The sequence below is a fragment of the Podarcis cretensis genome (assembly GCF_951804945.1).
Source record: "Podarcis cretensis genome assembly, chromosome: 14".
In the NCBI taxonomy this organism is placed as follows: Eukaryota; Metazoa; Chordata; class Lepidosauria; order Squamata; family Lacertidae; genus Podarcis; species Podarcis cretensis.
The window spans coordinates 31,621,230-31,647,169 of NC_137183.1; the positions used below are offsets into that span (position 1 = coordinate 31,621,230).

Below are 25,940 nucleotides of genomic sequence, written 5' to 3' on the forward strand. Positions count from 1 at the left end.
TAGATAAATAGGTACCGCTCCAGTGGGAAGGTAAACGGCGTTTCCGTGCACTGCTCTGGTTTGCCAGAAGCGGCTTAGTCATACTGGCCACATGACCCGGAAGCTGTACGCCAGCTCCCTCGGCCAATAAAACGAGATGAGCACTGCAACCCCAGAGTTGGCCACAACTGGACCTAATGGTCAGGGGTCCCTTTACCTTTACCTTTAAGAAGAGCCTGCTGGATCCGGCCAGCATCCTGTTCTCACAAGGGTCAACCGAAACCCCAAAGTGGGATTTGAGCAGAAGTTCACTCTCCCTTCCTGTGGTTTCCAGCAGCTGGGATTCAGAAGCACTGCTTTCCCCAAGCAGAGCAGAACCCTCATGCCTAGTAGACATTAATAACTCTCCATGAATTTATCTAATTCTCTTACAAAACCATCCAGGTTGGTGGCCCTCACTGTCTCCTAGGGAATAGTTAGTTCCATAGTCCTATCTATTGTTTGCTAATTTCAATGGGTTTACTCCGAGTAGAACTTAGCTGGCTACAACCCCCAGAGCCACAAAAGAGACCTGCCGCATGTGGGGTTATGTGAGTGTCAGGAAATGTGTGGCAAAAGAATGGTGTCTCACTTGTTTAAATAATAACTGTGCCAAGCAAACCTGCTATTGGTCTTTGCCCCCAAAATCACCACCTAGGACCCAGTTACATTGGAGAGGCTCTGGATTTCTCCTACTGCGAATTCTTCAAGTCTATCTGCAAGCATTCAGGCCCTTTTTCCTTTCCTTGAGAATTTTAAAAACACACAGTGTCTGGTGCAGGGTCATTATTAAGTGTTATCATTGGCCTTAGTCCTTCCTATAGCAATGCCCATCTGCTTGGCGCTGAACAGCGTCCTTTGAATCGATGAGGCTTGATGCTACGCAAAGTAAGCCCAGAGGAAGACGCCTGCACTTAAGCAGACTATCAGGTTGACATTGAGGATGTGCTTCACAAAAGGTGCTTCCTTCGTGGAAGCCATGGCGGTTTCACTTTTCAATTCTGCAGCAGATTTCGGAGTGTCCGCATTCCTGCTCTCCATCCCACAGATCCACAAAAACAGCCTTGTGAGTTTGGAGGTCTTCTTACAATCCAGGGAACCTAAAGAGGAGACAAGTTAGCCGTAAATCAGTGGTCAGGCTCATGGACATGGGAAAGAAACCCATGATCCTGATATTAAGAGTCTCATGCTCTACTAACTGAACTATGTCCTCTGATAAGTTTTACCATTTTGATTGTTTTCAGGGCCATCACTGATCTCAAGCTGCACTGGAGAAGGAGGACCAGCCTCATGGACACCGTTGGCAGGGAGAGGCACAGCAGGGCTTCTGGGAGCTTGTGGAAGGGCATCCTTCTCTACCTGAGCATCCTTGCGGGTGAACCAGGTGAGGCGGGTGATCTGTTGGGACAAAAGGCACCTTTAACAAACTACAGATCCCAGGATTATCTGTGGTTGATGAAGCGGCATAAGAAGTGTTTTAAAGGGACAGTGTGGGGACTCAGCTACATTAGTAAAGAAACAGTGATTTGATTGCACTTTAAACATGCAACACCAGATGGCGCCAGAGAGCAGGAAATTTTGAAACGTGGTTTTCCATAGGGATTTTTTTCCCCTTTTACTATCTAATTTCTGACTTATTTAAAGTGCGCCCCCCCCCCCCCGTGTGTAGATCCACCCTGGGTGTCAGCTAATTTGCTCCAGGTTTCAGAGCTGCTCTAATCTGATTGGGCTTTAAAGCACCCAAGAAGATGGGTTCAGAAACGAGAATTAGCAATGCCTGCTGGAATTACGCACCCTTTCCTTTGAAGGAGGCTCTGTCAGGAGACTAACAGTCACCACCACAAGCAGCGTAGCCAGACTCAGGATCATGGAGAAGTAGAGGTAGTGGACGTATTTCACCACCGCTGGACGGCCGTCTGCCTCATCGCACCGTGGCAGTGGGTAGATGAAATCCAGCACCATTCGAATCAGGCCCATTCCCATCCCGATCAAAAGGCCACAGAATGCCCCCTGGGAGGAAGGAAGAATCCCATGTTGGAACAAGAAGAGGCATCTACACCACAGTCAAGTGGAAATGTGGTTTAATCCCCCTTTTAGGGCACATCTGCTGAATTCGGCCGTCTCAAAACAACCCACAAACCAAAGCACAATGATCCTTTGAAATTTGAAACAATACTTTGGTGCTTTTTGATCAATGGATAGAAGATATGACAACTCTTGCAACATAGGAATGGATTGCTTTTAGTATGGGTAAATATAATGATACTTGGAAAGCAAATAAAAATATTACAATGATTTGCATCAGAAGATGTTCTCCCCATTTTTGTTCCTGACAACTGGTCTTCAGAGACACACTCATGCCAGGGCCACCCAAAAAACTTTGCAAATAACGCAGCTCACAACCGCCATCGTTCAGGGCCTCCAGGAGAACCTGCATCTCACTCACCTTTTCATTTGTTCTCCTCCAGAAGCAGCCCAGGATGAAGACCACGGCCACGGGAGGTTGCAGGTAGGAACTGATGGTCTGGATGTAAATGAAGAGCTGTCCCCCCTGGCTGGCCTGGACCAGGGGAATCCATAAGATGGAAATGACTACAAGGAGCAGGACAAAGACCCTGAATCAAGGAGAAAGGCCTCGTTATCTCTTAGTTTTGCTACTGATTTCTAATGGCAAGGAAAGAGTAAGTCCTGAAACATTAAAGGCTGTATCCAAGTGTGAATTAGCTGTGATTCCTGCATTGCAGGGGGCTGGACTAGGGAACTTTGGGGTCCCTTCCAACCTTAAAATTCTATGACCTAACTATTGGAAGTCTACCCTGGGATCTTCTGGGACTCTTGTTGGGTGTGCACCACCTTGCACATGGGGCACCTTACCTGCCGACAATCATGAGCTCCCACTCCGAAGAGAGGGGCCTGATATTTCGCCAGAGATCCATGGTGAAAATGGTGCTTGCACTGTTGAAGATGGAAGTCAGGGAGGACATCAGTGCTGCAATCATCACGGACATCATCAGACCTCTGAGTCCTAGAAGCCAAAGGAGAGCCCACCACTCATGAGGGGTGCCCTGGACCAAGCAGAGTGCCCACCTCTCTCCTAATATAAGAAAAGCCCTGCACCAGCTGGATCAAGGCCAAAGGGTGTCCATCCAGATCATGGTCTTCAGACACCTCTTCTGGGAAGCCAGCAAGGGGGATCTGGGTTTAACAGCAACACTCTCCCCATTTGTGGTACCTGACAACTGGTCTTCAAAGATAGGCTCATGCCATGCCCCAGGGCCACCCAAAAAAACTTTGCAAATAACTCTGTTGTTTACTGAGCCACGGTGGCAGCTGAACATGGCAGGGAGGAGAATGGGGACAAAATGAAAATTAGTTCACTCCGCCTGTCATTGGCTCTGGTGCCACCTACTGTTGACCTCCCTGCCTTCTTCCCCACCAGTTCCAATGAGCATCTTGGACCTTATTTGTTACCATCCGAAAGTGCTGTTGGTCTCTCACCTACAGCTAAATTTCTATCCACCTGCATCTCTGAGCATCTCTCTTTGGGTTGCTGAGAGGCCCCCACCCTTCCTTCCTCCTTACCAATTGGCAAAAGTTCAATGACCAATTTGGGGTATGCAATATCAGAACATCCAGATGGGTTGCCACAGATCATTTTGCAGATTTTCGGATCAGCACAAGCCACGAGATCTGTGATGAAAATGTAATTTAAACTTGTTGTAAATAGCTATGAGAGAATGGGGGGGGGGGACAAAAAGCCAAGGGCGTAAAAATGGATGGGGAACTGTTTGCAAATCATCTGTAATCAAGAGGCAGATTCTAATATTTTGTCACCGACTGAAAACAAGTCTATTTCAGAAAACTAATTTAATTTGGTTTGGTTGTTGTTCTGCATCTTACGACTTTATGATGTTTTGATGGTTTTATGGCACATTTTATTTTGGGAATGTGCTGGCAGTTTGGAAATACTCAGGGTAAAAGAAATAAAGGAAGGAAGATAAGAGTTTTGATCCCTGCTCCAAATCCTTCCCCAAAACACATGCTGACCAAAATATATTTCCCCTTAGAAATCTGTATTTCACTTATTCATTGCATTGATATCCCATCTCTCCACACACACACACACACACACACACACACACACACACACACACCCCAGGAGCTCAAGGCAACCTACATGGCTCTTCCCCTCCTCAGTTAATCCTCACAACAACCCTGCGAGGTAGGTTAGGCTGAGAGATGCAATGACTGGCCTCGAGGTCACCCAGTGAGTCCATCTTTCTCATCACTCAAACCAATGGATTCAAATGAAAAGAAAGAAGAACATTAGTAAGAACTTTCTGGCAGTAAGAGCTGTTCAGCAGTGGAACAGACACCCTCAGAACATGGCCTTCATTTGAGGTTTTTAAGCAGAAGTTGGACGGCAATTTCTCAGGGATTCTTTAGCTATGACTCCTGAGATGACCCTTGGTGGGTGGGTCCCTTCTAACTATGATTCACTACACTCTGCAGCATCAGGAGGCATCTTATTCTTCCTTCTTACCTGGAAAGAGGATGCGGCTGATCATGCCAGGCAGAACCATCATAAACAAGGGCAGGATTTTCAAGTAGGAGGCCAGCAAGGCTCCCCCTTTGGCATGAGACAGGTTCTTGGCTGCCAAAGATCTTTGAACAATGACCTGCAATGAAGGAAGGAGATGGTTTGGAACAGGCCCTTCTAAGACCACCTGAGAGATGCAGAGGCAGGCAGTGGCTTATCTGGAGTTATAACGATGGAGGTGTTGGGTTCAGGATGCTTCTTTGAGGCATATGATCTGGGCCTGTCCAGTGATAGATTCCTTTTGGTATGAAGTTGTTACATCAATTTTGCATTGGCAAAATCCTTGGCATTTTCAGATGTTCATGAACTTTTAAATTATAACCCTGTAGTGTGGGGACTGTGGGACGCGGGTGGCGCTGTGGGTTAAACCACAGAGCCCAAGACTTGCCAATCAGAAGGTTAGCAGTTCAAATCCCTGCGACGGGGTGAGCTCCCGTTGCTCGGTCCCTGCTCCTGCCAACCTAGCAGTTCGAAAGCACATCAAAGTGCAAGTAGATAAATAGGTACCACTCCGGCAGGAAGGTAAACGGCGTTTCCATGCGCTGCTCTGGTTCACCAGAAGCGGCTTAGTCATGCTGGCCACATGACCCGGAAGCTGTATGCCGGCTCCCTCGGCCAATAAAGCGAGATGAGCGCTGCAACCCCAGAGTCGGCCACGACTGGACCTAATGGTCAGGGGTCCCTTTACCTTTAGTGTGGGGACTAATGGCAAGACAACAAAAATGGATTTTAGAAGCCCTGGTGAACATTATATAACCTAATTTAATGTTGATAACATTAAAAACAACATCTAGAACAAGAACAACAACCTGGTCTGTGCACCAGTACCACAGCGAGGGGATGGTCATTCCAACCAGCACTCCCGGCCAGGGAAGGTCAGACGTGACAGGATCCCGGAAGATGTGGAAAGCGTCATCCCTGGGTAAACCGCAGCTGTTGTTGCCATAGTGGCTGCTCGCAATGGCTTGGAAGTATCTGTTCTGCAAGTCTTCCAGCCCTCCAACTTTGGAAAAACCTGGAAAATTGAAGAGCAAACGATGTTCAAATTTCCAGCTAGTGCTCAGCATTTGCTTTGCGTGGGCCTGCTGTGGTGTTTTGAGAAACCGCTAAGTTCAAACAATGGGATTTAGGGAAGAATTCTCCATTGTGAGGTAACGTGTCTTGATACACATGAGCCCAAGAATGTGACATGCTCTCTCAGCTTAGTGCTGCAGATTTAAGCAAGGAAGAGATGTGATTTGGTAGAAGACAGAACTATTTTGTTAACTGTTACAGATTTTGTCACCTTAAGAGAGTTTAAAACATTCATAAACATTCTTAAAAATATTGGTTCTGATGGAGCAACGTAAGATCGTGAGGAAGGGGTGCTCTCATATCAGCTGATTATATAATCTTTTTATTTTGGACTAGGGACCTCAAAGACTAGAAATAACTCAGGCATCTCTGGGCCTCTGCGAGTGTCTGCTTATGACAAGTATTAAAATAGGTGAATGCTAGAGACCCTTTCAGGTGTTCTCAGATAGTTGGGGTGGCGGCAGCCCAGGACAGGGTCTTCTCTGTGGCAGCCCCTAAGCTGTGGCTCTCCCTCCCCACAGAGGTGCACCTGGCACCTTCATTGTACAGCTTCTGGTGAATGCTGCAGACGCACCTCTTTACCCAAGCTTTTGACAATGGAGATGCATATTATAGGAGCCACCTTATCGCAAGTTGTTTTAAACTGATTTTCAAACAGTGTTTTAATATTATATTTTAATGCTGTAATGTGCCTTGAGACCTTAGGGTGAAGAGTGGGCAATGAATTATCGTTATTATTATTATGCCTATACTGCAGACCAGGAGACTGAGTTGGGCTGCTTGAGCCTGAGGCCAGACTCAACCCAGAGATGTCCTGGATCACATGCTTAGGTGCTGCGCTGCAGCCACTCAAGGAGGTACAAGCAAAGTCAGGTAGCAATGAATGAAGTGGACATCTGCAGCTTTCTCCTGCATGCGAAACTTGGCATCACATCTCAGAGGGCAAACCCCAAACTCCATGCACAGGAGAGCTCAGCTAGTAATGCATGAGACTGTTCATCCTAGGGTCGTGGGTTAGTGCCGCGTGTTGGGCAAAAGATTCCTGCATTGCAGGGGGCTGGACGAGATGACCCTTGTGGTCCATTCCAGTTCTATGGTTCTGTGGTTCTAAGATACTTACTGAAGCCCATCAGCGTCAGTGCCCCAGCTAGCATGATGACTGTCTGCAGGGCGTCGGTGTATATCACAGCTGCCAGGCCACCTACAGAGGGAACAGAAGAAGCAAGACCTGTGCTTGGAACTTGGTCTGGACATTAAAAGGTAAAGGTAAAGGACCCCTGACAGTTAAATCCAGTTGCGAATGACTCTGGGGTTGCGGCACTTATCTCGCTTTACTGGCCAAGGGAGCCGATGTTTGTCCGCAGACAGTTTTTCCGGGTCATGTGGAGAAACCAGAGCAGCGCATGGAAATGTCATTTACCTTCCCGCCAGAGCAGTACCTATTTATCTACTTGCACTTTGACATGCTTTCGAACTGCTAGGTGGGCAGGAGCTGGGACTGAAAAACGGGAGCTCACCCCATCACGGGGATTTGAACTGCCGACCTTCCGATCGGCAAGCCCTAGGCTCAGTGGTTTAGACCACAGTGCCACCCGCGTCCTGGTCTGGACATTAGCTTGGCCAAAAGATTTGGGTTTGCATTAGTCAAGCCTCATCTGCCCAATTGCTTGCACAGGGCAGTCAGATGGTGGCTGACCCTAGTCCCTGTCTGGGTGGATCACCACCATGAGATAACTGCTAAAAAGCAGAGCTGGTCCTACCATTAGGCAGAGTGAAAGTCACCTCAGGCAGCAGAAGTTGGAGCAGGCAAGGAGCAACCGGGAGATGTTGGAGGCCGGCTTGCCCTGTGCCCTCTAGGGTAGTCTGCTGTCCTCAGGAACACACTGCCCCATTGCCAATATCAAAATAAGACCCAATAGCCAGTCCAATCAGCTTCTTTACAGAAAGCGCTTGCACTACAGGGCTTGGACCCTTTGGATCCCTTCCGACTCTACAACACTGTGATTCTGTGAGGCTCAATGTTGGGAGGTTCAGGGCAGAAAAAGGAAGGACATCTTCACACAATGCACTGTTGGAACTATGGAACTCAACCCCACAAGATGCAGTAATCAGCAACAACTTGGATGGCATTAAATGAGGATTAGACAACTTCATCAAGGATAAGGCTATAAATGGTTATTAGCCACGATGGCTACCTATTCCGCTATCATAGGCAGCAAGATGTCTTGAACAGTCAGCGTGACCTAGTGGTTAGTGTCAGGCTAGGGCCTGGGAGAGACCACAGATGAAATCCCCACTCAGTCATGAAGTTCCCTGTGTGACCTCGCAGGGCAGTCACTGCCTTTCAGCCTGATCTACCTCACATGGTTGTGTGTGAGAATTAAATGAGGAAGGGGAGAACCATGGGTGCTACTTTAAGCTCATGGGGGAAAGTGGGAAAAGCAATGAACAAACAAACCCTGCTAGGCGGGACGGATATATATACTCCTAGAGGTTGAATAAAGAGATAAGGACAGAGCACTCTCTCTCACTCACTCTCTTTCTGTCTCTGCTCAGACTCACCTGCCACAGTGTAAACGGCTGTGATAACCAGCAGCCCAATGACAGCCACGTAGAGATCCCAGTGCAAGGCCTGCTGGATGAAGAGGGCCCCAGCGTACATGTCAACCTGGAGGAGACAAAATCCAGACAGGTATGAGGACACTGAGGTTAGACTCTGACTGGTCTTTTGGATCTACTTGACCATGAGGATTCCTCCTCCATTCATCTTGATTTGTTTGTGGGATGTTTACACGTCTCCCCATTAACCATTCACTCGTCCCACATTTTTCAGTGTGCTTTCCAAATGGCAAAAAAGCCTGATTCTTTTTCAAAGTGTGTGTGTTGCACTAGAGGGTGGCAGAGGGCTTTGATCCACTCCCGCAAAATACTGGAGGCACCTCAAGTAGACCAATAAATGCTCTCAGCTCCATTGTGCCCTACAGCTGAAGGACCCCCACCCCCACCCCCTGTACGGACAGCCAAGCTCTGTTCAGCTCTTTTGGACAAAGGAGAAGCTTGTTTGGAAGAGGAAGAGCTGGAACAATGGCTCAGTCATTCCTTGGGAGCAGGAAACTCAACAGGTGCTGGAGAGCAGCAGTAGCAGTCTGTGGGGAGTTGGGGGTAGCCCCCAATCCAGGCTGCTAGAAAAGCATGGTGGGATTTACCCCACCCTACCACCATCAAGTCCCTCTTTAATTTAGCATTCTCTTGAATTTCAAACAGGAGAATTTATTTATTTCCTGAATTTCTACTCTATCTTTTCCTCCAAGGAACTCGAGGCAGCATAGGCATGCTTCTCCCTTTCCCCATTTAATCCCCCAAACAACCTTTTTAGGTAGGTTGGGCTGAGAAAGGCGGTGAATGGCCCAAGGCAGTGAGCTTTTTGGCCAAGTGGGGATTTGAACCCTGGTCTCCCAGGTCCTAGTCTGACATTCTAACCACTACACCACACTGGCTCTCATGCATACTCCATGGCCAAAAGGGGAGGTTTTGTTTGCCCTGAATGCTGTTGAAGTTACTGTCAGGGCTGCCTCTGTTGCTGCAAGCCTACTCTAGGTGATGTGTGTGATTAAACGGAAGACACCATGAGCCTAACACAATATAGGGCCACCGTGTTGAGCTGGGTTAAAAGATGGTTCATCTGGCATCCACACAACATTTCAGGGAGCACAGAATGCCCTGCATCACTGCCACACAGTAGAAAGCACATTTGAGGTTACATTCAACGCAGGAAGGGCTTTGCAAAATTCATGCAGGACAACGTGGGCAAAGGAAGTTTGGGGATGCGAACAAACACAATGGAATTGAAATTAACCCAACAACCACACACAACTGCCTCAAATTCACCAGCCAGTCTGACCTGGGGTGGGGCAGGGGGACAAGGATCCCCCCAACCCCTTATGACCCCCATATGCGAGTAACTCCCCCTCCCTGCCCCATCTCTGTATATCACTCCAGGACTCCATTTGTGTGCATCAATAATTATTTTGAATCAGTCTTCAAACTAAACTAATACAGTCATACCTCGGATTGTGATCGCTGCGGGTTGCATGTTTTCTGGTTATTAGTACAGGTTACTTCGGGTTTTGGCACTCACGCATGTGCAGAAGCACTAAATGGCGCTTTGTGCATGCACAGAAGCACTGAATTGCGTCATGCGCGTGTGCAGACACAGCGCTGCAGGTTGTGAATGTGCCTCCCACATGGATCACGTTCGCAACCCGAGGTTCCACTGTAATCCACATGATGACATCAGTAAAGCAAGGCAGCTGTGTATGGAATCCAGACTGGAAGCATCTTCCTGCTAGATGCAAAAATGCACCCTGATCCTGCTATTGATGGAACACAAGCAACAGACACTCCATTGGGGGGGGGGGCAGTCCATATTATTATTAACAGTAGTAATAGTAGTAGTAGTGGCCTTGAGTGCTGCTTGGTTGTTAATGAGCAACTAAAGAGAAAGTGTTAGTAAGTTACTCATTAAAACCCATTGACCCCAAAGAAGAAGAATTACTAAACCAGGCAGGTTAGTCGTCCTCTGTCACTGTCCAGCACAACACAGAAGAGGGTCATCATGGCTCAGGGCAGAGCCCAGCTTCAGTCCCCAGCATCTCCAAGCCAGGCTGGTAATGTCCCTCACCCAGAATCCCAGAAAGCCATTGCAAGACAATACTAGCTAAATGGACCAAGGTATAAGGTCTGTGTCTAAATGTTTTTGTTTTGCTCCGGAGATTTTCCCATGAAAACATCCTCTGAATTGGACATCAAAAGCTCCGGAGCAGCGGTGGCGGGGGGGGGGGGGCACTTGGACACAGAGCTGTAAATCGCTGACCATGATAACAGCACAGCAGAGGTAAGTGTGGATAAGCCCTCAGATGTTCTGCTGGTGCTGGCATCTCCTTTACATCTATATCAAGAGAAATAAGTTCACAAAAAGGGAGCAAACCAAACAGGCAGAACTACAAGCAGGAAACTCAGCAACAGACAAAATAGATAAGGAGGGAGAAGATTCTGTTCTCAAGCAGAGTGAGCTGCTACTGCTTTCGCTTGCCCTTATTCCAACAGGAAGAACACAAAGGAACACTTTGTAAAATGATTCTGTGTGCTCAAAAATACATCTAACATCAAAGAATGGGCAGCAGAAGCAGGCTTTCCCCCAAAATCTTCCTCAGCCTTCAGTAACCTACACAATCTTAAATCCAGAATTCAGTTCAGTCTTCTTCCCTCCTTTCATCATTTGCCTGTCATTCAGAAGCCAACACAGAAAGATTGAAAGGCAGAAAAGGTCACTTAGGAAGCCTCGATGGACCTACTCTTTCCAAGCCAATTCTGTTCTGTCTCCTCTCGTCTCCTTACTTACTGAGATTTTGGTGAATATATAGATAAACAAGTAGAGAATCGCTAGGAAGATTTGAATCCTTTTGCCCCCAAAGCGCCTCTGCAAATATTCTGGCATGGTTGTCACCTGGAAATGATAAGGCAGCATTGATGAAAAATAGCAAGAAAAGATTATTCGAAATCTAGGCCATAATAACATCACGGAAATGGTACAGTCCCTTCTACCTCAGGAGGACAGGGCAGTGAGTTTAGGGTTTTTAAAGACTACAATTCCAAGAAATGACATGATGCATAACTTGGCACATCCGTTTCAGAACAGATTCCTGCTCTCTGAAAAAGTTGATGGGAAACAGTGGCCATAGTGTGGCCGGTGGACTCACCCCTGCTGCCACGTAGATGGGCAGAAACAGCCATGCCAGCACCAAGACACAGAACATGCCCTGTGAGGAGAAGCAGAGCCCAGGTCAGGAACAAAATAAGATGGATCCAACCAGAGAATCAACTGACATACAAAAGCTCTCTCTGGGTTGGCTTTGGGTCCACAGAGTGGCTGCATGTCCTACTTTGCAGAAGACAGACCTCTGTTTGAAGGGCTGTCAGATTTAAACATAAAGAAGCCAAAGATGAGAGAGATGGTCAGAAGAAGTGGGGTGTATCTTGAACCTGCCCATCAAGAGGGAGCTTCTGGGCAGTAAACTGAGAAGGTCCTCAGTTCACCTGGGCACAATCTGCCAAAAGATCTGTCTTGCCAGAGTGGTGCATGCACTAGTTTTCTCCTGCTTGGATTACTGCAATGCCCTCTACGTGGGGATACCTTTGAAGGTGACCCAGAAACTACAACTAATCCAGAATGTGGCAGCTAGACTGGTGACTGGGAGCAGCCACCGAGACCATATAACATCAGTCCTGAAAGACCTTCATTGACTCCCAGTACGTTTCCAAGCACAATTCAAAGTGTTGGTGCTGACCTTTAAAGCCCTAAATGGCCTCAGCCTAGTATACCTGAAGGAGCGTCTCCACCTCCATCATTCAACCCGGACCCTGAGGTCCAGCTCTGAGAGCCTTCTAGCAGTTCCCTCATTGTGAGAAGTGAGATTACGAGGAACCAGCCTTCTAGGTAGTGTCACCCGCCCTGTGGAACACCCTCCCATCAGATGTCAAGGAAATAAACAACTATCTGACTTTTAGAAAACACCTGAAGGCAGCCCTGTTTAGGGAAGTTTTAATGTTTGATGTTTTATCATCATCATCATCATCTGTTGGGAGGCACACAGATGGGTGGGGTATAAATAAATAAATATATTATTATTATTATTATTATTATTATTATTATTATTATTATTATAATACCTGATGCACCACTACCAAGAAGGCCTCTGCCAGGTTCATGCCTGCCCCAACACACACACATTATCATCCTCAGGAGCAGGTTGTGCCGTAAATATGATACTCACATTCCACTCATAAGCCGTAGCACCAATTCCAGACGCTGCCCCGGAGCCAGCCAGGCCAATGAAATGTCCGCTGCCGACATTACTGGCGAAGAGAGATGCTCCCACCTGGGAAGAGAGGTTGGGAGAGCCAGCTCAGTTCCTGCCCTTCCCAAGAGCACCTAATCTTGCCTGACACAGAAAGGACTCCACCCAGTTCCCCTGGAAAGGCTGTCAGGTCTCATTATGGGGACCGGTTCAGTTTCAGTTTCTTGTTTTTCCACTCTTAAGTTCAGTTCAACATGTTTCCACATCAGTGTGAAGTTATCTGTTTTTGTTTTCCAAAGCCCTCACAAAAACTTATCAGTGTTTTAGTGTGCATTTCTCCCACTGTACACATTCTCTATGCAATTTGTTCTATTCTGCACATTTTTGAGAAGTAATTTTCTCTAAGTGCAATTTTCACTGAAATGTGTGTTTTATACACACTTTGCCCCTGTAGTGTATGCATTTCTGTACACATTACTTGCCTGGGGTATTAGGGGAAGGTGGGGGTCACATTGTGCTCCTTCTGCTCTCAGCTCCCACCTGTCTGACCTCAACTAGAAGAGAGTTGTACCTGTATGAATAATCTCAATGCAGGGATGATACCTCAAAAAACCACCTTGAGGCTTTGAAGGCAGAGGACTTTCTGCATTTCAACCCCTTTCCCAAACACATAGCAGATCCACTCTATAACAGACACCCCACCAAGACATCATAATGGAGATTGCTTACTGGCCACCAGACCATCTCGCCTCCAGCCAAGAAGTAGCCCTTCACAGTGCTTCGCTTGGTTTTCCACATGGACTGAGAAAGAGAGAGAGAGAGATAAAAACGAGCAAGTCTAAAAAGCCTGAAGAGGCGGCAGTGAGTCACCCTCAACAACAATATCAGCAACAACCAGGCCTGCCCAAAACATTTTGGCGCCAAATGGCCGCCAGGGAAGAATAGGTGAGTGAAGAGCTACATCAGGGTGCGGGAGAGGAGACCAGCAGCACTCTGGGCAGGTGATTTTGATCCATGCGCAAAGAGTGTACAGTGGTACCTTGGGTTACAGATGCTTCAGGTTATGCGTTTTCGGGCTGCACACCACGCCGAACACAGAAGTACCAGAATGGGTTACTTCTGGGTTTTGGCGCTCGCGCAGAAACACTAAATCGTGCTTTGCGCATGCACAGGAGCGCCGAATCGCAACCCGCGCTTGCGCAGACACAGCGCTGCGGGTTGCGAACGTGCCTCCCACATGGATCACGTTCACAACACAAGGTTCCACTGTACTTAGGTGCCCAAGGGAAGGAGTGATCAGATTTAGAACTTTGGACTCCTATGGCTCATTCTCACTTCTGTTTGTCCCGCCACTTTCCTCCAGGAAAACAACCTCTTTGCCACTGAATCAAATGTCAATCAGTTTTTCCAGGGACTGATGTTTGCTCCGATTCAGCAGTAAAGAGCAGGCTTTCCTGGAGAAAGCAGCAGCACAGACAGAAAACCACTAAGACCCGTGCTTTTTGGGCATGGGGCAAGCGAAGTGTGGACACACCCTGAGGCCGCCTCTGCAAAGAGACAGAGTAGCTCATTGGGAGGGGATCTGCCTGGCATGCAGAAGGTCCCAGATTCAATCCCCAATGGCATTGCCAGGAAGGGCTGGGAGAATCTCCTGCCTGAAACTCTGGGGAAATGCTGCCAGCCAGTGTTGAATACCAAGATGGATGGACCAAGGGTTCTATTGGGACATCTGGTTGGCCACTGTGAAAAGAACATAAGAAGATAAGCTGCTGCCGGATGAATCTAGTGACTCATCTAGTCCAGCCTCCTGTTCTCACAGCGGCCAACCAGATGCCTGTAGGAAACCTTCAAGCAGGATCCGAGATCAAGGGCCCTCTGCCCGTCTGTGGTTTCCAGAAGCTGGAATTCAGAAGCATTGCTGCCTCCAACTGTGGAGGCAAAGCACTGTCGCTGTGGCTAGTGACTATCAATAGCCCTGTCTTCCATGAATTTGTCTTATCCTGTTTAACGTCATCCAGGTTGGTGGCCATCACTGCCTCCAGTGGAAGCGAGTTCCATAGTTTAACTATGCATTGCTGGACTAAATGCCCCCCCTTTTGGGGGGGCTGATACATCAGCCAGGCTCTTCTTAGATTCCCATGGGCATTTTCCGGAGAGCACTAGGCTATGGTTTCTATTGGCAGAGGCAGGGAGGCTTACGGCTGGGAAGGCAACCAGGAAGTGCTTGGCCAGTTGCATGTGGGAATTGTTGGCAGCATGACAAAGCAGGAAGTGAACTACCTTGACTCATCAAGTTGCTCAATCACACCTGGAGGGAGACATGAATGAATGGAGTGCTTGCATTGCTTGCTGGGTATGGAATCTGGGCCAAGGCTGGTGGCAGATTGCCCTGGCAGAGGGTGCCAGGAGCTAAGAATAACTAGTTCTAGAATCTGTCAATAAGGGGAAAGAGTCATATTTTGACAAATTTCGACAACAGCGAGAGTATGTCTATCCTGGTAACGAATGACTTCATGGAATTATGATGGTTCCTGGATGGCTGCTGCCAGTCACTGTAGACAATAAGGAGCTACATGAACCAAGGGTCTGACTCAGTATAAGGCAGCTTCCCAGTGGCGTAGCGTGGGGGGTGCAGAGGGGGCCGGCCGCACCGGGCGCAACATCTGGGGGTTAGGGTTAGGGATAGGGTTAGGGGGCACAAATCCAGGGTTAGGGGGCGCAAATTACTTGCCTTGCCCCGGGTGCTGACAACCCACGCTACGCCACTGCAGCTTCCTATATCAGAGGAAGGGCTGTAACTCTATGGCAGAGCATCTGCTTTGCACCCAGAAGGTCCCAGGTAAGGCTGGGAATGATTCATGTCTGACATCCTGGAGAGCTGCTGCCAGTCAGTGCAGACAGTACTGAACAAGATGGACTCAGTATAAAGCCAGTGTGTGTAGTGGTTAGAGTGTTGGACTAGGAGCTGAGAGACCAGGGTTCGAATCCCTGCTCAGCTATGAAGCTCACTGGGTGACCTTGTGGGCCAGTCACTGCCTCTCAGCCCAACCTACCTCACAGGGTTGTTGTGGGGATTAAATGAGAAGGAGGAGAAATGTGTATGGCACCTTGAGCTCCTTGGAGGAAAAGGAGGGATATAAATGCAATGCAATAAAAAATAAAATAAAATAAAATAGCTTCCTAAGTTCCCTTTGGATCTCTGCACCCATGTGGAGACATTGTCCCTCAACTGAACAGAACAATCAAGGAAACGTCTTTCTTACCCACAGTCCAACAGCCAAAACAAATACAAAGTACAGAACCAGGACAACAATATCCACAGCCTCCAAGCTCTGTTGGGGGAAGGCAGGAGGCAGAGTGGTTGTGCTTGGCTCCATTGCCGCTTGGATCTCCTGGGCACCCTTCCTTCCTTCCTTCCTTCCTTCCTTCCTTCCTTCCTTCCTTCCTTCCTTCCTTCCTTCCTGGTGTGTTTATCTGGCCAAGAGAGAGAGAGAGCAATATACAACAAATAAGGATCTTGAGCAACATCTGCTGCCCATCAAATTCCCCTACTCGGAGGTCACTCTTGAAGTCCCTGTAGATGCAAGAGGAGTAAACACATTTTGTTGCGACTGGAAGGTGAGCAACTCAATTGACTGAAAATGCAAAACCAAACTGTTCCGAGGTGGGTAGTTTCCTGGTTCCATGGGGAAAACAGAATCCTGGAAGGAAGATCTAGTATCTAGCATGCAGAGGGAGAGAGGTTGTCTGTAATTGGGAGGTAATCCACCTTGAGTTCAATCACACTGTGCCAACCACAACAGTCAGATCAAAGGGATTGAGCAAGAAGCACATCTATGGTCCAACCCATGGAAACCATCTCATTTGCATCCCAGCTTCCTGGAGCCAGCAAGCAAGGGTGGATTTTAAGAATTGTTTTCCCATGTGGTGGAAGTAAGCAAGGCCCTGTCTGTTGCTGCTGTTACCCCTATTTCAATTTAGTAGTGGCTTGCAATAGAAAAAGCCTCTATGTGTCTTACCAAACCTAGAATCAAAGAGTTGTAGAGTTAGAAGGTACCCCAAAGGTCATCTAGTCCAACCCCCTGCAAGGCAGGAGTCTCAGTTCAAGAATCCCTGGCAGGTGGCCATTGAGCCTTTGTTTAGAAACCTCCAATGAAGGAGAGTCCACCACCTTCTGCGGTGGCCCGTTCCATTATTGAGCAGCTCTTACTGTCAGAAAGTTCTTCCCAATGCTTAGTCAGAATCTCCTTTCTTGTCATTTGAAGCCATTGGTTCAGATCCTCCTCCCCCAAGGGGATGCCAAGAAGCTTTTTCTGGAAAATGCCTGAGTCCATTGCTTAGGTTGGTTGGCATCCTTCTGAGTAGAAAGTATTGGGTTAGGAGGCTCAGTGGTCTGGAAGAATTGGGCTGCAAACCAGCGATAGCTCAGTCAGTAGACCATGAGACTCTAGATCTCACAGTCATGGGTTCAAACTCAATGTTGGGCAAAAGATTCCTGCGTTGCAGGGGGGGTTGGACTAGACCTCATGGTCCCTTCCGAATGTACAAATCTATGATGAGGCGGCCCTCCAGATGTTGTTCAGTTCCAGCTCCCATCAGCCAGCAGACTCCGTGGTCAGGGATGACAAGAGGTAGCCATCCAATAACATCTGGAGGGCCACAAGTTCCCCAACCCTGCTCTAGACACACCATCAAGTCCCCTTCTTTTTGGGTAAGGCTCACTTCAGTGGGAGAGCATCTGCACTGCCTACAGAAGGTCCCAGGTTCAACCCTTCAGGGAAGACATCTGCCAGTCACTGTCAACAGGTAACCCCTAGCCACTTTTATATTATTCCTGCATTGCAGGGGGTTGAACTGGATGGCCCTTGGCATCCCTTCCAGCTCTACAGTTCCAATATTCTACTACTTTTCCTTCAGGATGTGGCCTTTCTGCAATGTATGTCTTTGTCCATTTGCAGCAGTGCCTTCTCCCCAGTGCTCCCAAGGCGGAGTCACCTGCAGAAGACTTAAAGGACCTCAACTCATGGCCCCAGGATCTTAGCAGCTGGTGGTTGGGGCCATTTGGCTCAACAAAGGTTTTTCATGACTGTTCCCAAGGCAGGTGGTGAGGGGCCTGAGTCGCTTCCTGAGTGGGGTCCCCACAGCAAACATCTCAAGCCCCTAAGCAGTGAGGTTAAGAGAAGGTCAGAGTTCCTTTCTTAAGCACTGGGACCCTTTGATATCATGATGCACAGATCCCTTCATGTGATCAATTTCAGTTTCTTGTTTTTCCAATCCTAAATTCAGTTTGCTGCATTTCCACATTGGTTTGCAAACTACTTCTTTTTTTAAAAAAAAGAAAGAAAAAGAAGCCCATTACACATTTGTCTTTATTTGGGCAAGCAATTTCTCCTGATATAATTCATTTTTGTATAGTATGCTCCGTCCCTAATATGGTTATTCTTGTGCACACTTTCCTTTCATACATGTTGCTTCCTTCCCTCCCATGTTCTCTCTCTCTCTCTCTCTCTCCCCCTCCTCCATTGGCCGGGAAACTGCATCTCAACCTTTGGAGAAGCCCAGATTTCATAGGATAGCTGTGCTTTAGGGTTTGCCTATTAGAATGCAAAGAAACCTGGATGTCTGCCAGGAAGAGAACACTTACTGTGGGACACGCTGGTCTGGGTCAAGCCAATGGAACGCCAGTCGGAGCCTTTGGGGCCTTCGCTGTGCCCAGGTGTTGGAGCAGCAGCCTAGGGGAGGAGGAATCTTCTGAGGCTGCTGCAGAAGCCAAGCTGCCCTGCTCTGTGTGGGAGCCCTGGGAGTAGACAAACACGTTCTTCTGCTTGGTTCTAAGGTGCTCACTGTAGAGAGCGGGAGGCAAGGAGCCAGAGGAATACCTTTCAGGTGGGTGTCACTTTCTCGATTGGCCAAATGCCTGCTTTTCACAGGAGCTCCACTTCCTCTAGTTCTTCTTAAAGATGCTGACTCTAGAGAAGCAGGGCAATTCCACTGCCTCCCAGCTGCCTTTGGCCCTCCTTCAACAGACACCTTGCAGCAGCCGTGCCATATGAACTGCTTTTATTCCAGAGTTGCAGCTTTAAGAACTTGGTGCTGGAGCTTGCTTTCCTTCTTCCTCTACCCTCCCCGTCCCCTTTTTCTTGTGTGCTGTGTCTTTTTAGATTGAAAGCCTCAAAGGGTAAAGGACTCTCACTCCTACTGATCTTTGTAAGCCACCCAGAGAGCCCTTCTTGGCTTTTGAACAGGGTAGAAAATATGCTCTGAATAAATAAACAAAGGAGCATCTAAAATGCTGTGGGGCATGGAGCCTGCAGGGCTGAAGACTTTTGGGAAGGGTGCCAGAGAAATTGCCTGACATCATTACAACCCTTACAATATCCGACAGAGGAAAATAGATCCATTTGAGTTGCATGTTATGAAGAAGAACAAGTTCTTTGAGGGTGGGATGCCAGCCATAATCGGTAAAAAAAAAAAAAGAATGGAGCTATCTCCAATGTCCAGATGCAGGAGAGAAGCAAGAGGCTGGTGAGTGCTGGTGCACCAGCAGGAAATGCCTATATTTTCAATGAGTTCCTCTAAAACAGCCTTGCCCAACCAGGTGCCCTCCTGCTGTTTTGGACTACAATTCTACAATCTAACGTGATACTCATTCTGTTCCCGTGAGCTCTGGGTATCTGACTGCACCCAAAATATATTGTGCTAGATTAACTTCAACATATAGCTTGTCTGCGACACACACAAAGCACATTTTCCTGCTGAAACATTTTAAAGGTGGGCTTAATTCTCATCAAGCAGCATCACACACCTTATCTTCACTGTCAAGCAATGGGGTGTTGCTCTTGCTGTTGCTGTTGCTGTTGCTGTTGTTGTTTTAAAAAGTCTCTTGTTCCAAGCAGCATACAATTATTTAACAATTATCTGGAGAGGTGGTTTGACATGAAAGATGGAGCTAGCTTGTTTTCTGCTGCTCAGAAGGAGACCTCAAGCCAACCTATTCCAATTACCAGAAAGGAGATTCCGGCTAAACATTAGGAACAACTTTCTGACAGTAAGTGCTGTTCAACAGTGGAATGGTAGACTCTCCCTCGTTGGAGGTTTTTAAACAGAAGTTGGGTGGCCACCTCTTAGGGATTCTTGAGCTGTGATTCCTGCATTATAGGGGGTGGGATTTGATGACCCCTTGGGGTCCCTTTCAACTCTACAATTATAAGATTGTGTGAGTTAACAGCAGAAGAGAGGAATAGCATGCTGTGAGCTCTATGTACATGGATAGTGTGATCTAAGATGGGCATCCTTAAAATAAACCCAAATTGTTTATGCACGATGCAGCACATACCAGCCCAGCAAAGAGAAGTTAGCAAACAAACTGAGTGCATATCAGGTACAAAGTAAGTACTAGAGTTGTATGCAGGTAGGAAGGAAGGAAGATTCATTTGGGACGCTACTTCAGGTAACAGGCCACTTCACCTCAGAAATATGCCACCCACTCTCCCTTGGAAAAATCCAAAACCTTGAAAGATTCCACATATGAGGAAATCAACAAATGCCTATAATTTTTTAAACTTATTGTGGGACAAGGGATCAGGCCAAGAAACCACAGCAAGAGCAAAGAGTTAAAAGCTCTCTCCCCAAATGCTGCAATACGGTAATTCATTGCTGATGTAAAAATTAAGCAAAGAAGGGCCAGTCGCCTCTTGCCTGGGCCTGATGGGGGTTGCAGCCCAGAACATTTGGCGTGTGCCGGGTTGGCAAAGTCTGTCCCAGGCTAATGAGGCCTGCCTGAATATGGGGCTCACGTGGGGCAGGAAATAAAACAACTACCCCTTGCAAAGTAAGTCTCAAGTTTACAGGCAAGGGTCTGTGCTTGTTGGGGAGGCAGCTGTCATTCCAATTTGGTGGGGTTGGGGTGGAAAGCTCCCAAGGTACTTTTCAGAAGCCTGTGGAGACCCCCATACAAAGAGTAGCCAGAGTTCATCATAAGAGCCCAGCAAGTTGTGGGAAGCCATTCTCCTGTAGGGACACGGCATTGATGGGCTCTTTGCCTGGAGTACCAAGTCCCAGTGGCAATTTCTTCCAGCAGAGGGAACCAGTAGTCTGGCTATCCTACTTCATTGCCCAAACTGGCAAGGGGTTTCCCCACCCACCCACTTTGAAATCCCCATCCTTGATGCTTTGACCAAGACGGCTTTTGTCTCCTTGCTTAGTGCCAGCATGGTGTAGTGGTTAGAGCATCAGACTAGAACCCAGGAGACAAGGGTTCAAATCCCCACTTGGCCATGAAGCACACTGGATGACAATGGGCGGGCCAGCCACTGCCCCTTGACCTAACCTACAGGGTTGTTGTGTGGGATTAAATGAGGAGGGGAGAGCCCCTGTACACCACCTTGAATTCCTTGGGGGGAAAGGACGGGCACAAAATAAAAAAATAATTGCACCAAAGGTGGATGGGTCTGAACCATCCCGTTTGCAGCTGCGTTTAAAGGCCCACAATGCTCTCTGGGGCTCAGGTCAAAAGTCTGTGCATCCCCAGTGAAATACCCAGGCCGGGAAGCCTTTGAGATTGCTAGCACCCCTTCCCCACCCTTCTCCCCTCCTAATTTCCATTGGTGAAGCCCACGTCCTGGAATTGCCTCCTCCTTGTGACTTGAAGAAATGGAAAGTTTAGGACTTTTTTGTCCATTCCGATCACAGTCTTGTTCTGCTCAGTTCCCTTGGCACCAAGCGCCTGCCCTTTGCTGGGTTGGAGGCGGGCAGTTCTTTCCAGAGAACAACCAGCGCATTGAAGCGGCTTCATTGAAACCAGCCCAGAGAGAGCCAGCAGACCATGTGGCTGGCCCATCGCCACCTCCAAACCGGGTCTGATGCTCCTTGCCATTCTATTTACGGTTTTTGCGTTTGCAGCCCTGATGGATCTAGAGCTAAAGGCGCCCCCAGACCCACCCGTAAGAACCCTCCACGTGATCCGACGCAAGCCGTGAGCAATGAGGGGACTTACCCTGCACCTTTGGGTTTCTTTCTCCTGTCACCCTCGATGCCGCCAGCCTCTTGCCAATCCACGAGACGGCTTAAATATTGCCAGCGGGCAGACGGGGATTTGCCAATGGGGCTGTTTTACATTTTCACGAGGCATGAGAGGAGAAATTTATAGGCAGAGCCATTCAGTTCATTGGAGGCCTGCTTGCTTTGTGTTGATGTGGCTTGCAAGAAGGACGGCCGCGTTGTTTCCTTATCAGGGGTTTGGGGGTCAAACTCCAAAGTGTATCATTCCCCCACCTTCCAGAAAGCAATCATTGGAGGAGAGATGGAGAGAGGGAGGGAGGGAGGGAGAGGGAAAAATGTGAATCGAATACCAGGGATAAAGAGGAAAGTTGGTAGAGAAGTGTTCATCCCTGTCCCATCGTAATACTAGAACCCAGTGGGGTCATCTAAGGAAGCTTAATGATAGAAGACCAGGAGAATAAGAAGTCCTTCTTTATGGAGCACATAGTTCCCACTAGAAGGAGTGATGGCCACCAAATTGAATGGCTTTAAAAGAGGGTTTAGCAAATTTGTGGAGGAAAAGACACTTCTCCGTGGCTACTAGCCACTGACTATGTTCTGCCTCGGATCAGAGGCAGTATGTCTTCCTTACAAGAAAGGAGAATCCAACTAAATTTTAGGAAGAATTTCCTGTGGTTAAGAGTCAATGGTCTGACTCAGTGTAAGGAGGTTCAGATGTTCCTTAAGGGAAGGGTTGTAGCTCAAAGCAGAACATCTGCTTGGCACGCAGAAGGTCCCCGTTTCCAAGTAGAACTGGGAATGTTTCCTTGTCTGAAACTCTGGTCTGAAACTTCTCTCCCTCCTCTGTGTTGTTTGTCCTATAAGCTAGCTTGGTCTTATTTTGAATGCACTATAAATCACAACACAACAATCAAAAGAAGCCTGTTTTGATGAAGAGATTGTGGCCAGGCAGCAAAGTGTGTTGAGAAGTTATTGTCAAAACATTGTCAAAACACAGGTGCCACCCCCTCCAGTTTTGCACCAAACAATTTCCCCCCAAACAGTCCTTTCTTTTCACACAGGCAAAGCTGGCACAATACCTGTGCCCAGCAACCTGCATCTCAAAAGCAGAGGAAAAGGGGCACAGCAAGGCATCTTCACCTTGAAACACTGAGGCACCTGGGTCAGTTTTTTTATTCCAACATTTAAATTCTAAGCAGAATTCTGAAAAAGACTTGCCACCAAACCATTTGACTTGCTGGCAGAGGGTGAGTTGCAGTCAGGCTGTTCCCACTTAACTGGCCCATGAAATGAAGCAACCTGGGCTGTGGCCTCATTGCAGCCAACACAAATGCAGACGGCGATGTATTGGAGCCCTCCAGAAATAATACAGTCGACTCACAACTTGCTTGCATGATCGATCACAGCTTTACGTACTTGGCAACCAGCCAGCATGCAATTGCACAAATTAAAGGTGTACAAACTGGAGAGCTTGGAAGATCTCTCTGTGCCAGGTTTTCCCAGTGCAGAAAAAGCTTTAAAGCTCTTCTTGGTTACTGGGTTTTGGGGAGGTCTTGTGCAGACTCCAAGAGGCTCCCGTGAAATTTGATGGGAGCCTCCTAGAGCCCGATAAGCGAAGTGGAGCGCTTAAAAGCTCTCTGGCTTGTGTAGGGGGCAAGGCACACTGGCTTCAGAAGAGTAGGGATGGCCCCATGGGGGCAATTCCAGGGGTTTTCTAGCTGTATTCAATTTTGGCTTTATGTACAATTCCTGGAGTGTAACCCCCAACAAGCAAGTTGCGAGTCAACTGTAATTGTACTCCTCCAAAGGAGACTGGGCCACTACATACATTCTTCCATATGAACCTGCCCTGGGCTCTGAAATCTTCAGGGGTGGCCTTTCTCTCAGTCCTCCGAGTGTCACAGGGGACATGGGAGTGTTGGCAGGGACATGTGAGAGGGCCTTCTTGGTAGCTGCTCCCAGACTTTGGAACTCCCTCCATAGAGAAGCCAGGGATGAAAATGTAATAAATAAATACAAATAAAAGCATAAATAGACATCAAAAAACATCTCTATCCAGTTGTGATAGAGCAGCTGCTTAGGATGGAGGGTTTCTGGAGATCTCCGTCTTCCTATGGGGCAAGTTTGGCTGGCCCTCAAAGTACCCATTGCAAAGGTTCAGAAGGGAGTCAATGTAGAACAGGATTCATGACTCCCCCAAAGAATTCTGGGAGTTGCAGTTTCTTAAAGGTGCCGAGAATTGTTAGGAGGCTCCCTATGTCCCTCAGAGAGTTCCCCGGGAAGAGGAGTTGATAGCTAAACCACCTTGGGAATTGTAGCTCTGGGAGATCAATAGGCATCCTTAGCAAACTACAGCTCCCAGAATTCTTTGGGGGAAGCCATGGCTGTTTAAAGTAGAACCAGAGATCTTTAAATGTGCAGTGTAAATGGAGCTTGACTCCCTCTTGGGTTTCGGGCAGGAGACATTTCCAGCCCTTACACAGAATGCCACTGGGGATTGAACCCAGGGCCTTCTGCATGCTGAGCAGGTGCCCTGCCACTAAGCTCCACCCCTTCACTGCAACGTCTACATCTTGGGGAAAACCCATCGCCTCCCACCCTCAGTGGTTGCATACTTGAAGAAGGACTGACCAAAGTTTACCCACCAGTGGAAGCACCATCATCCTCTTGGGACAGAAGAGCAGCTGACAAGGCTCCATAGCAAAAGCTGAGCTGACTGGGCACTCCAGAACTCTCTTCTCTCTCCTGTGGCGTTTTTCATTGCTACACTGTCCTCCATCAAGACAAGTGAAAGCTGGGCCTCAGTTGCCTTGCCACCCTCTTGCACAAAAGAACAGCCGCCCCATCCCTGGGCATTGTGCCCAAAGTGATCTCAGGGCATCACATGAGCCATTGTGCCACCCTACCCCTGCTCCCCTTTCGGGGCCGGTGGGGGCGAGAGGGGAGTTAAGATCTTCACAAAGCCCTCATCTGGAGTTGCAGACATTTTTGCTGGGAGCTGCTTTTTAGGAAATTGCTAAATGTTGGCACTCTGCAGAAGGTTTTGTCAATAGACTCGTGGTTTACTCAGATGTGGTTTGTTGCTCTGGCTGAGAAATTGACGTGCCAGGTCAGGGCAGCCAGAGGCAAGACGAGACTTTTATCCTTGCACAACACCTGGGCTTAATCCATCTCCCATATGAGATGCAACGATCAATAAAGACAACTTCCCCAGACCCATGGAAACAGCTGGAGAGACCTAGTGGACTAGAGTCTTTAATATGCATTATGAGTAGGTTCTAAGTTGTGGATCCATTCTGAAGGAAATCAGCCCTGAGTGCTCACTGGAAGGACAGATCCTGAACTGAGGCTCCAATACTTTGGCCACCTCATGAGAAGAGAAGACTCCCTGGAAAAGACCCCCGGTGTTGGGAAAGATTGAGAGCATAAGGAGAAGGGGACAACAGAGGACAAGATGGTTGGATAGTGTTCTCGAAGCTACTAACATGAGTTTGACTAAACTGCAGGAGGCAGTAGAAGACAGGAGTGCCTGGCATGCTCTGGTCCATGGGGTCACGAAGAGTCGGGCATGACTAAACGACTGAACAACAAAGTTGTGGTTCCAACTTTAAGCTGTGGTTACGTCTGCAAGAAATGACAGACGAGTTACTACTGCTTACATATTTTAGATTTATATCAACACCTTGACAAACAAAACAGCAACAGAAAGAAAAGTGCAAGTGCCCTGTGCTGGCCATGGGGCCTGTTGAATGCCAACTCTGTTACTGAGCGAGATTTTCAGAGGACCCAGCAAAACACAGCAGGAGAAAGCCAGGGTTACTTTGGAAGAGCTGCTGTTTTTCATTGACCCACTTTCTGACCATCAATGAGCAGGTGATGTGGCTGACCTGCTCGCAGTTAATGATCACCCCTACCAAGGCCGCCAGGGCTCCCCTGCACATGACCTCACCAAGAAGACTTTGCATTATCAACAAAGAACCACGTGCCCATAGAGAGACAGATCTGCTGCCAAGGCGTAGCAAAGAGCAGGCTACAGACCAGAGTGTTTCTCGCTCCTGGCATGCTGACTGTCACGGCAGACACGGCAGTGGCTGTGGGCTAAAGCTCAGGGCAGGCTGTGCAGGAAGTCGGTGGAGATCTGGAGCTGCAAACATGCTTGGTTGGTGGCTATGAGCGACGGGTGCCATTCACACTGGACTGGCGAGGCAACCCTCTGGGGAGCGAAACCTGCAGCTCTCCAGCAGTTGCTGGACTACATTTCCCGTGATCGCTAACCATTGGTGATCCTGGTTTGGGATGAGGGGTCCAACCAGGGCCAGCCCACCCAAGAAACACGTTGAGGCAGTTGCCTCAGGGTGGCAGGCTCTCAGCAGCTGGGAGGAGTGACAGAA

At 48.1% G+C, this 25,940-nt stretch overlaps 1 protein-coding gene and 2 long non-coding RNA genes across 5 annotated transcripts in view; 1 reads left to right on the forward strand and 2 right to left on the reverse strand.

Annotated features, from left to right (window-relative positions):
• The window catches only part of LOC307202663, an 89,408-nt gene that overhangs the window by 2,021 nt on the left and 61,447 nt on the right, over positions 1 to 25,940 (forward strand). The window lies entirely within an intron of this gene.
• SLC5A11 (solute carrier family 5 member 11) lies at positions 49 to 24,333 on the reverse strand. 3 transcript variants are annotated; one of them, XM_079952780.1, is made up of 16 exons: positions 24,195 to 24,333; positions 15,813 to 16,023; positions 13,279 to 13,350; positions 12,526 to 12,630; positions 11,452 to 11,511; positions 11,094 to 11,198; positions 8,255 to 8,360; positions 6,813 to 6,893; positions 5,428 to 5,633; positions 4,562 to 4,697; positions 3,601 to 3,708; positions 2,893 to 3,043; positions 2,465 to 2,633; positions 1,813 to 2,028; positions 1,245 to 1,416; positions 49 to 1,118 (listed from the first exon to the last, which is right to left on the reverse strand). In XM_079952780.1, the coding sequence occupies exons 2-16, from the start codon at positions 15,924 to 15,926 to the stop codon at positions 898 to 900; spliced, it is 2,022 nt and encodes a 673-aa protein (XP_079808906.1). In that variant the 5' UTR covers positions 15,927 to 16,023; positions 24,195 to 24,333; the 3' UTR covers positions 49 to 897. The 3 variants fall into 3 exon arrangements, with proteins under 3 accessions (XP_079808906.1, XP_079808905.1, XP_079808904.1); XM_079952779.1 differs by lacking the exon at positions 24,195 to 24,333 and adding an exon at positions 21,545 to 21,757; XM_079952778.1 differs by lacking the exon at positions 24,195 to 24,333 and adding an exon at positions 18,194 to 18,780.
• Positions 13,744 to 15,695, reverse strand: LOC307202669. Its single transcript, XR_013832966.1, has 3 exons — positions 15,306 to 15,695; positions 14,616 to 15,139; positions 13,744 to 14,278 (listed from the first exon to the last, which is right to left on the reverse strand). It is a non-coding gene; the product is annotated as an uncharacterized lncRNA (long non-coding RNA).

Excerpts from the sequence above, each read along its gene's own strand:
- SLC5A11 (XM_079952780.1), bottom strand. The coding sequence starts at position 15,926 with ATGGAGCCAAGCACAACCACTCTGCCTCCTGCCTTCCCCCAACAGAGC. Across the intron at positions 8,361-11,093 it reads ATATATTCACCAAAATCTCA|GTTGACATGTACGCTGGGGC; the intron begins GTAAGTAAGGAG and ends TGTCTCCTCCAG. Across the intron at positions 5,634-6,812 it reads ACTGACGCTGATGGGCTTCA|GTTTTTCCAAAGTTGGAGGG; the intron begins GTAAGTATCTTA and ends TCAATTTTCCAG.